Below are 17,308 nucleotides of genomic sequence, written 5' to 3' on the forward strand. Positions count from 1 at the left end.
GTAAAGATGATGCCACAGAAATGGTATTTAAAGTTCTAAAATAAAAACGACATGCTTACAACGGCTCAAAGCTGCATATGGTAAAAGTACTTCTGGAAAATGGAGTTATCTAACGTGGGCCTAGCTATATTTTTATAACTCTAAACTTCTATATGAAAAATAAGCAATCTACTCTTAAGATTTCACTGATTCCACTAATTCAATTTTAAGGATACTAACAGAACTTTATAATAAAACACTTCCAACGTGACAACATACATAAGAAAGATATAAAAAAAGGTTCTAATTCAAACCAAAACCTGCTATAAGAAGTTTAAAAAAAAATTCACTTAAAGATTAGTTAAAAAAAAATACACTTAAACAAACACTAGAGTACCGTTCTGAAGAAAAAACTTTTTATGACTTCAATGACACATTATTTTTAAGCAGCAGTCTTAAACACCTTCATATGCTTCAGAATACTGCTGACAGTTTGTTTTGTAATAACCGCATTAGGTGCCGCTAAAGGTACTCTGGTTCTTGGAGAGTCAGCTTCCTTGTTATTGTAGGAGATACCGCCAAGCAGGAGCACTAGAGTCGTGTAGGCAGCACTGAAATACTGTGATTCTGCAATACTGCTGGCATCTGGAAGGGCCTCCTGATGCGTGGGGTGACAGTTACACATCTGAAGAGTCACTCCAATCCGTCACGGTTACTAAGCTGCTTTTCAATGTGCTGGATTCATCCTGAGGTCCTGTGGAGGGAGAGAGGGGAGGAGGGGAGGCCCCAGTGATGAAACAAGCACACTGTCCAGCCTGTAAAAAATCCTCCACTTCAGACAGTAATTCATCACTCGTGTCTGAGTCTGCTCGCAACCCCACCCCTGGCTCCTACAAACTGTGAAAGAGGCTGCGGACAGTCCCACCACGTCTCTGGGGTAGCCTCACGGGGCCCCCGTAGGGAAGCTTCCGCCCGCCTCCCCTTGCCAGGATTCAGCACAGGGCCTGGAGGCTGGCAGTGGTAAAGAGAGGAGAATAAAATTAACAAGCCAAGGAGGGATTAAACGGTAAAACGGTACCCCAGGTTTTCTAGGGTAGATGAGCTTAAACATGAAGTTAGTTCAAAAGTGCCTTGAGCCACTGAAACAGGAGAGGGCTGAGAATTCCACTTGCATGTGACTCCAGAAATGTTTCTTTAAGGGGTGTAGGGCCATGACATTGGGGCGGAGGGAGGAAATGTACTCAGGGCATCCTCTTGGCCCTGTGTCCTCACAGAGTCGCCACAGCATAAACATGTCTTTTGCTTTTTCAAAGATTAGGATGGATCTTGAGACAAAGCACAGAAAATTTATGACGGTGACAGAACAGAAGGTCAGTGTTATGACTGACACGTTGGTGGAGAAAAGAGGTCAAGTGAAGGTAGAGGCAGCAATGGCTCATCTTACAAAGGGCGGTGGGGGTGGGGTGGGGATAGGCAGGAGACCCTGCTACAGACAGACAGAACAAGTACAGATGTGCATGTATTTGTTAAAATGACAGATGTGGGAACAGAGGTCCTGAAGAGCGGGCAGGAGAGGTGCAGGGAGTGGGGAAGGAGTCAAATCCTCCTCTGTCTTAGCAGAACTTCCACAGTTCATGTCTAAAGTCAGTGAGCCTAGAAATAGGGGTCTGAGCCCGTTACTCAGAGGCACGGCTCATGGGACGCACAGATGAAGAAAGGCTGAGAGGTGGCATGGAGAAGAATTACTCTGATAGAAAAAAATACAAATTATATTTTCTGATTTTAAAAATTAAATGGGTTGAGAGGTAAGTTACTGGACTTATTACCCATCCTCTAGCCTGGATGGATAGGAACAATAGCAGTGGATGGTTTCACGTGTCATTCATCCCACTGGCTACAGTGCTACAAGAAGAATCTTCCTTGGAAGCAAATAAAAATATTTAGGATGATGAATGTATGTAGGATGATGAATACAGGAAGACAGAAAAAGTGGCCTCATTTAGGTATATGATCAGAAATTTAAATTTCCTGAGGCATCTGCACGAAGAGACTATTTATATGGGCGTTTTCAAAAATAGATATTTTAGAAATTTAAAGACTAAGGATTAGACCTAAAATTAAACTTTAGAAAATTAGTAAATATATACAAATCAGTAAGTTGTTCACATTCAGTCCTTGTTAAAATAATGTAAGGAAAGCAAGGTCGTTGTTATGCCAACAGTGTTTTTGTCTGATAATATATTAGCATAGCTTAGATATTTATAGAGGCTTCTGCTAGACACCAAAGCAGCGAACCTTCTCCCTTTGGCCCTTTCTGGTTAGTTGCACCCCAGGCACTTGGCACTTGAGTAGCATTTGATTCATTCTTCACAGGTGGAGGTTCCTTCTGTTCTCTTCCAATTCTTTTCCCCAAAGATTTCTCTTCCTCTAAGGATGATATGTCCCAGTCATTATCGTCCACATCTGCACACTGAAATAGATACGTGGAGAATAATGAATGTTTCCTAAAGAAACTGTGCGTGTTAGAGCCCCTTGACCACTTTGTTGGCCAGACTGAGCCGCAGACACTGAATGATGAGAAGCTGGGAGCCTCAAAGGATCCCCCAATCTGGTCATTTGGTCATCTCTGGAGGGGAAATGAAACGGATTTGGAAATCTGTGCTTTGAAAGCAGAGGGAATCACCTCTTTTTCTGTTCCTTGCTGTGGAAATGAACGTTTCCTACTCAGCAATCATGAATTTAGCAAATTCCAGGAACACTACGTTGTAGAAGTCAAGTCAGGATGCTCCCCAAGGAGCAGCTAGGCTGGCTCTGGGGCTCTTACCTCTGTGATACTAAGACATTTAACTGCAGGAGACATCACATGCGGGCCCTGCAGAAACGGCCCTGACCTAAAGGAGCGCGTGTTTCTCGGGCGCCCCTTCTAAGGAAGACGCGGCGGCTCTCTCTTGACCTCTTGTGACTTTTTGTCATTCTTGGCTGTGTAACACAAATGGCACTAACTTACGAACGTAGTTTGACGAAATGCTCTGGATTCCACACATGAGCAGGGGAAGAATGAAATCTAATTCAAGGGAAAAATTAAGAAAAGAGCAACTACTACCGGCAGACCCTATCAACACAGACGAGCCTGCCCAGGTCTCTGTCCACAGAAGCACTTCTGGTGCCTGGTGTGGGACCTTGGAGTGTGTCAGGGCCTCTCCTCCACTCGGGGAGGGGAGCTTGGCTTTGCCCTGTGCTTGGGTCATGGACCTGAAGCATCTCTCCACCGACTCTGGCTCCCAACCCTGAAAGTCCCTGTTTCACTTCCAGGTCTCGCCACGGTGGCAGAAAGGTTCCTAGACTCAGATCTGAAGTCCCCAGATTCTAATCAGTCACAAGTTTCTGTGAACAAACTACCTAATATCTGCAAACGTCAAATAATACACGTGACAGGATTGTGAAAACCTGTAGAACTTGGTAAGCATAGGACATGATTACCAGTTATCCTTTCACTATCTTTGATCCTCTATGGAATAGGAAGAAATACGATACTGAAAACAAGACAATGTAAAAATCTCAACCTCTACTATACTAAATAATTATATTTGTTTTACATTTCACTGTAAAAAATACAATTATTAAGGTATATTCATTAAAAGAGGAATTTGTGTGTGCTTAGCAAGGAAAAGTGATCTCACCTTTAGATCTTCTTTTTGTGCCTTTTTGATGAACGCCCCAGCAACATTAAGCCCACCAACTGGCTTATTCACACTTCTGTGATTTGAAACTGTCTTTTCAACTTTTCCAGTTAATGTTTTAATGGAGGTTCCTACAGGACCCACAGAAAATAGGTGAAGTTAAAAAAAATTATATTTATCTTCAGTTCCAAAATAGCCTTACAAACAATTTGAGAGAGTCTAAGCTTTGCAAATACTTCCTTTAAAGAAATCATGCTCCTCTAGACTAGAAGAATAAAATTTTTAAATCAGAGAAGGATGGTCTCATTCAAGTACATGGTCAGAAACTTTAATTTCAGTGAGGCAGCCTGCATGAATGGGATATTCATATATTGTTTTCAAAACCAGTTATTTTTAAATGATTAGTTATATTTTACATAATTATATAAATACATAGTATATACAAATTATATACAATAAATTAATTATATATGATATGTTTAAAATATATAATTTTTAAATTGCACTAAACAGAATTTCTTTTTTTAAAAAAAAAGACCCTTCAGCGTCACTTCTCCTTAGCAAATTATCAGCAGTTACCAACTTGGACCTTATGTTCTTTTAGGACTGCCTCATATCCAAAAGGCAGCACAGTGTATTAGAACAGTTATTCTCAAGGTCACCCAGTGTTAGGGGTTGAATCGTGTCCCAAATGCATATGTTGAAGTCCTTACCCCCCTTACCTCAGAATGTGACCTTATTTGGAGGTAGGACCTTTAAAGAGAGAATCGAGTTAAGGTGAGGTCATTAGGGTGGACCCTAATCCAATACGACTGGTGCCCTTACAAAAGCAGAAAATTTGGACATAGATGCACGCCCAGAGAAAGCCAGTGTGACCAGACACAGGGAGGAGATAGCCATCCACAAGCCAAGGACAGAAGCACAGACTAGATCCTCTCCTCACAGCCCTCAAAAAGAACCAACCTTGCCACCCTGATTTTGGCCTTCCAGCTCCTGTCAGTAAGTTTCTGTAGTTTAAGCCACAGAGTATGTGGTAGTTTGTTTCAGCAGCCCTTATATTTGTTACGAATACATCCAGGCGTCCCCAACCCCTTCCTCTCCTTCCACTTGAATATCAATTACCTGCTAAGCCCTGTCCATTTTCTTTAGGCGGCAGCAGCTTTTGGATTAGCCCCATCCTTTCCTCGGGCACTTTCTCAGCTCAGACTCCCCAGTGCTCGGTGCCCCCAGGTGAGAACCACTGTCCTAAACAAAATTTCCAGAGGGATTTTCAATAACAAAAGCTTACCTGTGGGCTTGGGAGAAACAGCAGAGTCCTCAATTTCACTTCCCTCAGTCCAGTCAGTGTCACTTTTGACGGCGTTCCTTCCAAAGCTACTCTTGTTGTTTTTAGATGACAGCACAGGAAGTAAGTCTGGCGAGACACAGGCCTGGAGGAGGTCCCCATCGTCCAGCTCTTCCTCTGAACTGAAGGGAGGGGTCCTAGACAAATCAAAACCCAAACAGGGGACGCTGTTTCCCTAAGCTTCAGGATTTACCACGTGTCCCTTAAAGCAGTGGGAATTTTCTCCAGAGAGCGTAATAGACACCCATGTGGCCACAGAACAAGATGGCAGCCAGGGCCACAAAGGGCCGAAGAGTCATTTCAAATCCAGACCTGCCAGCCACATGGCGTATTTACCAAAACGTGCTGAAGTTAGGACATTACTCCTTGAAGCCCAAATTTGTATATTCTTAATATTGGTTCTCACACACCTAAGAAAAATATTTCACAGTGGAAAAAAATATTTTTGCAATAAGACTATGTCACCTTTTAAAATAGTGTCACTACTTATGGCTTACCTTTACACGGCACCCTACAAAGGACTTTTACATAAATACGTAATCTCATTCGTATCATCATGTGAATTATCACCCCATTTTAAAGTGAAACAGAAATTCAGAGTGGTATTCACTCATTTAAAAAATATTCATTGAGGGCTTCCCTGGTGGCTCAGTGGTTGAGGGTCCGCCTGCCGATGCAGGGGACATGGGTTCGTGCCCCAGTCCGGGAAGATCCCACATGCCACGGAGCGGCTGGGCCCGTGAGCCATGGCCGCTGAGCCTGCGCGTCCGGAGCCTGTGCTCCGCAACGGGAGGGGCCACAACAGTGAGAGGCCCGCGTACCGCCAAAAAAAAAAAAAAAAAAAAAAAAAATCCATTGAGCACATAAATTCCATACAACGTTCAGTTACACTACATCCCGTGAAATAAGGCTCTTCCCATGAGATTATGTACATGAAAAGTACTTTTGAAGGGTGAATTATTATTTACACTGTCTTTAATATATTTATTCTGTCTCTAGTATATATACAAAATGCCTTAATGAAGAAATAAAGCATCAATATCGCCAGAACAAGTCAATGATGATGAATTCAATTATTATAAAATTAGTTTTACTCAATTAATAACAATAATATACCTACAATTTATTGAGTACCCACATGTGCCAAGTACTGAGGCTGAGCCCTTTTCATATGTTCTCATTTAATTTGTAGAACTATCCTGGGAAAAAGGTAGCATCATCCCATATTACAGATAAGAAAACAGAACATTTTTAACAGGCAAGCCACTGAATCAGTGTCACACAGTTAAGGAAACACTGAGCTAGGGTTGTTAGTATCATAAGAGAGCCTAAGAGAGTAAGTTCTAGGGCCATTATCAACTTCCACAAGGAGCTAGAACACTAAAACATCATCCGGCTACACTATCATGGATCCAGACATTAAAAAGGAACATCACGCATTTATCGAACATTACTAGACACCGGGCGGGAGGTGGGCAGTTGGGAGAAAAAAATAACAGAAATGACTCAGGTGTGGTCCCACTTGTTAATGGCGGCCACACGGGATAAGTACTGTTGACCCAGGTAATATCTGATAAAGGAACAAAGATGTAACAAAGGAATCACAGATTAAATATGATGTGTACTAATTATGGCTCTAGTGAACCACAATGAATATACTAATTTACAATGAAAGAAATGTTCAGTGAAAAGAATTTTTAAACATTACCACCCCCTGCTCCCTCAGTACTCACGCAACAGTTGAAGACTTTCTGGGAAAATGATCTTCTGTGATATTTTTCTTAACTCTAAAAGCAAGAGAAAAATATTTCTGGTGTAAGTGAATAATGTAATTTAAAACAGATTTCGTGGGTCATGGCTGCTAAGCCTGCGCGTCCGGGGCCTGTGCTCCGCGGTGGGAGAGGCCACAATAGTGAGAGGGCTGCGTACCAAAAAATAAAAATAAAAAAAAATAAAGATAAAAATATATATTTCTAAGGAATTGGTGATTTTTGCTTTATTAAAGGGTGAGCAGCAGCAACTCTCCCTGAGACAACGAGAGATGGGTAAGCATTCCAAGTGTGATTCTCTGTTGGGTCAAACATTGCTGTGGGCTGAATGTTTGTGGCCCCCTAAAATTCATATGTTGAAGCCCTAACCCTCAGTGTGATGGTATCTGGAGATGGGGTGATTAGGTTTCGATGAGGTCATGAGGATGGGGCCCACATGAAGAAATTAGTGTCCTTGTAAGAAGACGAAGAGAGACCAGGGCTCTCTTGCTTTCCCTGGCATGTAAGGACACAGTGAGAGGGTGGCCATCTGTGGGTCCTGGAAGAGAAACCTCACCAGAACCTGACTGTGCCAGCACCCTGATCTCAAACTTCCAGCCTCCAGAAGTGTGAGAGAATAAATTTCTGTTGTTTAAGCCACCCAGTCTATGGTAGTTTGTTATGGCGGCCCGAGCTGACTGAGATGAACGTTAATAAAAAAACTTTAGGCTTGAAAATACTCACTTTGGAACAGATGTCCTATCGGTAAAAACAGGTTTTTGTCTAACCAACTGTCTGCTTTTGAGAGGAAGATGTATTGCTTTGGCTATTTCTCCAGTTGAAAGGGTGTCCACTTGAGAAGCACTGTACCTGTCTGGAATAGTGTCATTCGTGAGTCTCCATGATGTGAAAAGCAGAATAAAATACTACAATACTGTCTATGCTGGCACTGAAACGAACAAGCCTGTCTCAAGGGTCTAGACTCCACACTACAGGGGGTTTTTAATGTAAAAAACACAATCTAAGACCCAACATTTCATGGTTCAAACAATAATAGAGTTGCCAATTAAGTTCCAAGGTTTGTGAACCATCGAAAATTATGAAACGGTTGTTCTATTTTGCTCCCATCTGCAGAAATGAAATGGCAGTTGGTAGCAGGCTTACCTGTGGACAGTAGTGTTCTCTCCTCAGTTTTACGGCTGACCTGATTTTCAAGGAATTCACGAATTTGCTGAATGTTAGGTATTTGTCTTTCTCGCTCATGTCTTGCTGATTCTACGGTTCTTAGCACTCTATTCAAGTGGTCACTTGGAATACCGCGTATATCCTGAAGGAATAAAATGTTAAGTTAATCAATTATCCTGGGATGTTTTTCATTTCATGGACATTTGTCAGCATTAACCATGCCAACCTTTCGTCCTTACTGCTGCATGTAAGGTGAGGGATGCCGTGACATATAACACACGGTCCCGGTCCCAAAAGGAGCTCATGGGGCAGTGGGACACATAACGTGTGTGTATGATTGTACGTGACTGGCTAAGGTACGGGGCTGTAGGGGCCAGGACCAAATGCATGGAAGGCGTGTGTGTGACTGATTAACCAACAGTGCAAGGTGTGTGACAAGGACTGAATGAGTCCACAAGGGCTAGAGGAATTCAGGGAGAGGGGCTGTCAGAGGCCCCACTGGGCCAAGAAGCCTTAAGGGGGAGGTTGGGCTGTGCCTGAAGGATGGGTGGAGTGAAACAAGTAAAAAGAGGGAGTGTTCCAGATGGGTGGGATCACCTTGTGGGAAAGGCAGGCAATGGGACAGAAACAGTCAAGGCATGTCTAGTGGTTAATGCTACAGAGGAATGGGTGAGGAGAGCAGAAAAGGAGACGGATGCCAAAATGAAAAGCTTAAAGGTTGGTTATTCCACAGATAAGCGAAAATCCTCAGAGGTTTTCAATTAGGAAAATGCCATAATTTAAGAGGTGATTTGAGAAAATTCTTCTGGATTTGAAGGGTATCTAGACAGAAGAAAACCAGTTAAAGAGCTATTTATTCATTTATTCAATATCAGTGTCACACACACACTCCCATCTCCTCCCCACCATTCCCCTCAGTCTTCCCCATCCCAGGAAGCGGCTCCACCACCCACCCAGTTGCCCAGGGGACAGAAATCTCCATCATCAGATCAACTGCTACCTCCAAGAAGTTTTCTCTGACCTCAGTTATTCATTCCCCTCTACTTCTCCTTCATTTCACATCCTACAATCGACTGTCATTATGGATCTACCATCTGTTTGTGTGAGCAGGTGTTCAATATGTCTTCCTGTACCCTGCAGCTGGATGGAAAGACCCAATACTGTACAAATGTCAGTTCTTCCTAAATAATACACAAAATTTAAGGCATTTCCAATCAGAATCCCCACAGGGGTTATTCTGGAACTGCAGCAGCTGTTTCTAAAGTTCACTGGAAAACAAAATATGGAAGAACTGCCAAGAAACTTTTGAAATAAGACTAATGAAAAAGGCATGACCTATAACAGATACTAAGGTACAGGACAAAGTTACTAAAATTAAACCAGTATGGTGTTAGCAAAGGAATAGAAAAAATAGTTGAAAGGGCAGAACCGTTGAAAGTCCAAAAATAAATCCAAATGTACATAAAAATGTCCTATATGATAAAACTGCTATTTCGAACGAACGAGGAAAGGGTGGATTACTCAACGAAAGATATTGAGACAACTGATCCAACTGGAAATAAGGTTAGATCTCTAACTCATTGTTTCCAAACTTAATTGTTAAAGCCCAGATAGACAAAATAAGTAAACAAACAAAAACACTATGTAAGCATTAGGAAAAAAATATAGCGTGTTTTTATAATCTTAGGATAAAAGGAAACGTTCCAAATAAAATATGTAACCCAAAAACCATATGCAGACTGGAACTGGAACTCTCACACACTGATAGGGAAAGTGTAAACTTTTACACTTTGGAAAATTATTTGGCTACACCTATTAAAACTAAACATGTATACTCTTACACTCAGCAATTTCATTCCTAAATACACAGCCAAGAGAAAGGAATGCCTATGTCCACCAAAAGACATGCGCAAGAATGTAATGGCCAAAAAGAGCCCCAAACTGAAAATCCAAATGTCCATCAACAGGAGAATAGAGAAAATGTTGTACATTCATACAGTGGAATACTATACCACAAACTACGGCTAAATGAAACAGTAAGTATGAATCTTACAGGAAAAATCGTAAGCAAAAGAAGTGACGCAAAATAAAACACAGTGTAAGATGCCACTCCTAAGAGGTTCAAGAACAAAAAAAAACTAAGTCAGAATAGCCATTACCTCTGGCTGGGGGGTACGGAGTTATATTGACTAAGGAAAGCAAAAGAGAGTCTTCTAGGGTATTGGCAATGATGGATCTCTTTCTTGATCTGGGTGGTGGTTCAGATCATACACACAACCCCCCCCCCCCCACGTACATACAAATCTGTATACACACGTATATGTGTATACACACACATACATTCAGATACATACAAATGCATGCACGTGTATATACATGTATACATATATACATACACAGATTTGTGCACACACACGTATACACAATATCCACACACATGCAAATACACACAGACCTGCATACACACAGCCACGAATAAACATACATGTATTGCATGTACGTTATGCACACATGTACATGTGCACATTCCATGCATATACATACTTTTGCATACACATACATATATGCACATGTGATGTATACACACACACAGGTATATAAATTCAGGTTGTTCAATTAAGTTTGTGTATTTTATGTATGCGATGAAAAATGTAAAAAGCAAAGAGTATATATAACATGATGTACAGAACGACTCAATCTGGCAACAACGTGAAATACAATTCATTCATCCATTCATTTAATAAGGGTAGCTTAAGTGCTGATTTTGTAACAGGCAGTAATTCGGAGTTAACATCAGAATGTAAGCCGCCCTGCAACTGCCTGGATGCAAACCCTGGCTCCTTCGTCACGAACATGTGACCTGAAGCAAGTTACTTCACCTCTCTGTAAAATACAGATGATATTGTCACCTACCTAAGAGATTAGTTTCTATGTTTAAATGAGTTACTATCTGGAAAGCTCTCTGAAAGGTGCCAGGCACCCAGTGAATGCCAGCTGAAGTGTTTAATGCATCATGTCACATTAGCCTCCGATCTCCACATGTGACAGAACTGACATGCCTTCTTCTCTTCTCTGATCCTTTCTGATTTAGAAAACAAAATAGGGAATTCCCTGTCAGTCCACTGGTTAGGACTCCGCGCTTTCACTGCCATGGCCCGGGTTCGATCCCTGATCGGGGAACTAAGATCCTGCAAGCCACGCGGTGCAGCCAAACAGACAAAACAAAACAGCAAATATTCCCAAAGTGGGTGAACTTACTGCACTAATCCCCAAGGTTTCCAGTTTCTCCACCAAACTCTGCTCCAAGACTGTTCTTATTTCCTTAGTGAGGGAAGGGTTATTCTTCAAAGTTTTCCTTAAATGTATCTTGTTATTTAATTTCTGTTCATTTTCCTTTCCTGAAATAAGTTTTTATAACGTATTAAGAAGGAATTAAACAAATACATTAAACCTCTAAGCAGAAAATGGCAAAACACAACTTCAAAACAGCAAGCAAGCATTTATAATGTTTTAAAGTTTTTGAATAGTTTAGTCATTCAGCACAATATATAATGCTTAAGTACTGTAGCTTTTAAAACTACCTTATGGGGATATATGTATATGTATAGCTGATTCACTTTGTTATATAGCAGAAACTAATACACCACTGTAAAGCAATTATACTCCAATAAAGATGTTAAAAAATAAGGAGTCAAGTAATGCTATATATATATATATATATATATATATATATATATTTTTTTTTTTTTTTTTTTTTTTTTTTTTTTTTTCCGGTACGAGGGCCTCTCACTGTTGTGGCCTCTCCCGTTGCAAAGCACAGGCTCCGGATGCGCAGGCTCAGCGGCCATGGCTCACGGGCCCAGCCGCTCTGAGGCATGTGGGATCTTCCCGGACCGGCGCACGAACCCACGTCCCCTGCATTGGCAGGCGGACTCTCAACCACTGAGCCACCAGGGAAGCCCCAAGTAATGCTATTTAAAAAAAAAACAAAACTACCTTAAGTCTGCTTCAAAACTTCAGTATCTTTAAAGACTTTCTCGATCACTTAATCCAATTATAGCTAGAAAATAATGTGAGAAGTAGGTCTCTAGAGAAGCAAAGTCGAAAAAACTTATTTGGAAGTTTAATGTTTAATCCTAAAATTATTCTTATTACTTCCTCAAGAATTCATTACTCCTAAATTCAGTTAGAGTTTAGGTATCATTTAATGAAGAAAAAGCCCTATGTCTTTTAAATAATTAAGTTTTTGTATAATAAATTTATATAATAAATTTAGTGGAGGTTAAGTTCACATAGAATTTCAAAATGTGAAGATTATTATGCCTCTCAAAATACTTACCAAAATGAAAACGAAATTAAAAAAAGTCTTAGGAAAAGTATATTTTCCTTAAAACAACCTATAATTAAAAACAAAGAAAAATAACAGGCCAGATTCTCCTAATGTTCTTTTCCTTATTCCTTTTATTCCCTACCAAAAAGACGTCTAGTTTAAGAGGGTTTGGAGAAAGGGGCATGATTACAACGACCTTGAAGAACTGAGTCCTTATGTCAAAGGAAACTGAAGCCTCAAGGAAACAGGCTCAGTGCTGGGTAGTTGAGACCCTTCGTGAACATCCAAAGGCAGATCTGGGAGAATGTGACAATGGTACTATTATCATTTGAAGTCTATTCTCCTAACAAAAGAACTTCGCCCAAAGGAGGGGGCACCAGATGCCACTGCCTAGGTCTGGGGCTGCAGGCGGGTCCTCACAGATACTCCATTGTTCCGTGGTCTTACCCACCTCAGCAGATGGAATTTTTAGGTTCTGATGGCATGTGGATTTGCAGAAGATCTTGAAAATATGCCCTTTGGTTAAGATGTTTTCTAAATACTAGTCAAGTCCAGTAGTAAAGAATCTTTCTGTTCGTTAATTAACAGTTTTGCTGAAGGCAAAACTGGTCAAATTACTATCTGTACATTAAACAGGAGGGAAAATCCTGCATGAGGATGCTTTTCTATACTTTGCTTTGGTGGCTTGCTAAATCAAAATTATGAAATTTTATGTGATTCTATATGCATAAAAATCAGAAGTAATCTTAAACTTTATACTGTCAGCATTCATGCTGTTGTTTTCCCACCAATGTTTTTCCACTATTCTGAAACCACACACACACACACACACACACACAAACACTTCTGTCCTAGGAACTGAATCCATCAGAATCTAGAGGGCTTAGCTGCAGCCACAGCTGTCACTGGCTTTGGCTGCTGGATGGCCATCAAGTCTGCAACTGTCTGGGGCTAAAAGTAAAAGGACGTACCAGGAGAGAACCTGGAAGTCATGGAGCTACCATGGAAATAGATGCGCCTCCCACCCCAATTAGGCAAAGAAAATTCTTTGGGCAGCATCTCAGATATAAGGAATGACACAGAAGCACAGCTTGAAGAGAGGCTCTGGGACATGGGGCCACATGCAGGGGTCAAGTGATGCCCAGATGGATTGGCCAGTCTAGAAGAGTTGCAAGGCCTTTGATGGCAGTAACTGAATTCATTTGCTGACTGGTCTGGGTTCACCCTCAACCCCCGAAGACAAGTTCATTTTGATGCCCAAGTTCCCCCAAATGACGGGAGATTAAACATTTCCCTCTGTCCCCAAATTCCCTTTACCTGCTTGTGCTCGCTTTGGAAAGCCATTTGTGAATGATTAGAAAACCCTTGATAGGAAGAACTCTTACGAGGCTGGGGCTGGCCGACAGAAGCGAGAGAAAGAAGGTAGAGTGGGTAGGAAAAAATCATAATAAAGTTTTCATGTAAAGGTGAAATGAATTACTTGAAAGACAGTCAGAGCTGAAGATTTTAAATAAAGCACGTACTGCTCACCAAGATCATCAACAAGACAAAATATTCTAGAGATCAGCATTTCCTCCAATTAAAAATTTTAAAGCATGCCCAAGCAGATGGCCAGACTAACGCACACGTGTGATCAGTTACATCAGACTTACAACACACCATTTATGGTAAGCAAATAATTGTAGCGCAAAGCAAGTAGTAAAAAAAAAAACAAAACAAATGCACAAAACGCAAAACGAAGCAAAACACAACAGAATTTCTGAGTTGGAGGGGACTTGATCATCTAGTACTCAATCTCCTCATTATTCACAAGAGGACTCTAAAACCAGAGGTAAAGAGACTTCCCCAAAGGCGACCCAGCCAGTCCTGCAATGGCTGGACCAGTTTGCCTTCCTCCATCTCTTTGTTCTTTGCATTAAACTACGGAAAACAGAAAACCTGGACTTTAGTTCCAGCACTGTCACTAATTAAACTCGACGACCTGGAGCGAGCTCCTAATCCCCCCATATTTCAAGTTTCTGAAAAATAAAATAGCCCCTAAGATCCCTCCTGGCCCTCACATTCTAACATCTTACAGAACGGCAAGATCAAGTCTGTCTCGACCCAACTGTCAGAAAGTAAGGATGAAGAAACAGTCTCATGTGAGTTACTTCTTGGTAAAAAGTTGTACTGTTTTTTGCAAACCATTGCTAAGATTTATCTGCACAGGCCTTTGTCTGCAAATGTTAGCACAAGCTGAGGAATTTATTGATGGCAATCAATCTGCTGCCAGCATGCTGGCTCCACGGAGGCACCAGAAAGATGCGGTCAGTGGTTTCTGTGACAGTGCGCTGGAACTTGGCTGTTCTCAGCGGTCCTCAGCACTTTCTCGTCCCTCACCAGAGCTGTGTCTGAACGCGTGGAGGGTGGCAAAGATTATTTTCTTTCCCAACTCAGCTCCCTAAATGTGGCAACAGCCGATGATGGTGTTTGCTGTCAACGATCCCTAACTCATGCCTTACACGGTCTAGGTAGACTTCTAAAAGAAACACAGGCAGAATATGCAGTGGGTGAAACCTGGAACTGAAATGGGGATGATGGACAAATCAGGATTCCTCTTGGAAACCAGCTGACTCGTTTTTAAATGAGTGTGAACTATATGACTTGCAATTGCAGTTTCAAAATTTTGGACCCTATCTATGAACCTCCTAATACATTTCATAGATTCTTCTGAGAATAAGGGATTTTGGGTTTCAGACATCAATAAATGATACTTATGTAGGAGAGAGAAAGCATGTTACATGCAAGTAAAATGAAAATACACATCATGTAGATGTTATAGATATGCCTGACGTAGTCCCTTCTCAATTTGTAGCTTTGTACAAACAAACAAATAAAAAAACTGGAAACTGTCTAGAGAACACATAAGCAGTTATAACAAATATCAGGAATTTACATACTAGAACATATAATTTTACTTCTCTTCCTAACAAAAATGACAAAACCAGAGCCCATGTAAATATTAACAATTTGTTTTCTCCTAAAGAAGCGAAATATGGTAAAGCATTATTATTACTAAGGAGAAAATTATGATAAACTGATTCCAACATAATTGTTTTAGGATAAATCTAGCATTAGAAAATATTCTTAATAATGTAAATATTCATAAGCTTCAAAGATTAGTTGGTAGAAAATAAGTTTTATTATTACTACCAAATAAGATGAGGAAGCAGTAATAATCTTAATTATCTTCCCAAACCATTCTGCCATTAAGATATTCTGCATGTAAATATTCCACATTCAGGGCTTAGACATTATGCCTTCCTTGTTATTAAAAACAATTTTTGAAATGGGCACTTCACCTATTCATTTCATAGATTCAGGGCATGAGAAATAACTACTGTGATATGAATATTTTTGTATAACCTGGCACACAACTGTGTCGACTTGTCATCTGATCAAAAAATCTCTGCATTGACATAAAGGCTTAAAATCTTTTTTCAAGTTCACTGACACAGGAAATTTCTTATTCATATATTAAGAAACAGTAAAGTGGGGGAAAAATATAACAGCACATTGGGGGAATAGGATGACAGAATACTACATGTGGATTGAAAATGTAATCCAACCTAAATGTCTTCCCTCATTTTGATACACTACCATAAAAACCACTGAACCATACTTCCAAGGCTTGGGTTTTAGCAACTAAATTTGATTGATGCAGATATAACCCCTCTTTGTTACCTTTTTCTTCCTCTGAAAGTTCTTCTATTGGTTCCAGTATGTGCGATGAGAATGCCTGTTCTATTAATGAGGAAAAATAAGAATAGTACAAATAGGACGACAGCAAAGTAAAATTAGTTCCTTTCAAACAATTTTGAAAGATATCGTTCCACAGTATCTTAACCATGCCTAAAATAGCAAGAATTTACTGGGAAAAAAATATTAAGGCAGCCAGTTAAAGCTGGTTGCCTTTCCATAGTATCTTCCCTCGCTACGTATTTTCTGTTAACTCCACTCTCAGGAAATTACATTTTAAATAATAAAGTTAAAATTTATTGCTCATCAACTTAGTGCCAGACATGATTTTTTTAAGGCACAAGAACACAACTGCAAAAGATCTCCTTCACTTATCCCTAAAAATATTTTCCTTGTATCTTGACCAGGTGGCTAGATAGAAAATTATTGAAAATATTCAATTTCCAAAGATAAAAAATTCCCAGGGCCTTGGGATTCTCACTTCTTGCCAGACCCAGGGTCTTTAAGTGGAAGGACCAGAATGGTAAAAGGGCAAGGAGAGGTATCCTGGGGTCAGCAGTAGGACCAAGACCCATTCTTATACACCTTCGTGTCCCTAAACCACGTTTCAAGACCTAGTTCTGCTCCCAGAGAGTCACCAGGGTGAAGGTGAGGAGATGAGAAACGAAGATGGGCTTTTCCCAATCCCACCCCAGAACAGTGGCCGGCAGAGATGAGGCCTCTGGGTGACTTCCCAGGGAAATGTCACTGTGCCCACACAAGGAAACCCGCAGGCAGCACAGATAAAGCAAACCCCGTCCGATCAACAGAGGGAAAGCTCCTTCTTGGTTCTCCAGGTTTTGGCTGAAGGTCTAACTAACCACAGCAGTCAGGCATTAGGCACAGAATGAAATGCAACCAAAAGTCTGACTTAGGAGGTGCCTGGGCCCCTCATCGTCAGCCTGGAGACTGACATGGGGCACCTGCCCAGAGAGCTCTCCACCTGCTCCCACAAAACGGGGGTCATTTCATCCTGCCACCAGACCCCAGGGTGGGCGAGTGGGGAGGCTAATGATAGCAACAATTCCTGCGTGCTCACCGGGCTGCCAGGCACAGACCTAAGAGCTTTGCACGTATCACCTCGGATTTACTACCTCCTACTTTGAAGGTCTGGCTTTTGATTTACTAAAGGGTGTTTCTGATACTCTATTTTAGGCATATACAAATATACACATACACACCCATATAATAGGAATATACAAATAAATACGTATTGTATTTAGGTGTTTAAAAATAGGCTCTTACAGCTTGCTCAGCAATCTAC

The 17,308-nt window shown here is 40.9% G+C and overlaps 1 protein-coding gene across 1 annotated transcript in view; it reads right to left on the reverse strand.

The window, feature by feature from the left end:
* Nucleotides 1-731: 731 nt before the first annotated feature.
* The window catches only part of DZIP1 (DAZ interacting zinc finger protein 1), a gene marked incomplete at both ends in the record, with an annotated part of 50,507 nt that continues 33,930 nt past the window's right edge, over nt 732-17,308 (reverse strand). The window contains 9 exons of the mRNA XM_082859347.1: nt 732-733; nt 2,260-2,449; nt 3,660-3,790; nt 4,948-5,141; nt 6,738-6,791; nt 7,497-7,626; nt 7,917-8,079; nt 11,196-11,335; nt 15,991-16,050. Of these exons, the coding sequence (XP_082715473.1) occupies nt 732-733; nt 2,260-2,449; nt 3,660-3,790; nt 4,948-5,141; nt 6,738-6,791; nt 7,497-7,626; nt 7,917-8,079; nt 11,196-11,335; nt 15,991-16,050 (1,064 nt within the window). The remainder of the gene's footprint in view (nt 734-2,259; nt 2,450-3,659; nt 3,791-4,947; nt 5,142-6,737; nt 6,792-7,496; nt 7,627-7,916; nt 8,080-11,195; nt 11,336-15,990; nt 16,051-17,308) is intronic.

This window comes from Leucopleurus acutus (genome assembly GCF_964270905.1).
Source record: "Leucopleurus acutus genome assembly, chromosome: 18".
In the NCBI taxonomy this organism is placed as follows: Eukaryota; Metazoa; Chordata; class Mammalia; order Artiodactyla; family Delphinidae; genus Leucopleurus; species Leucopleurus acutus.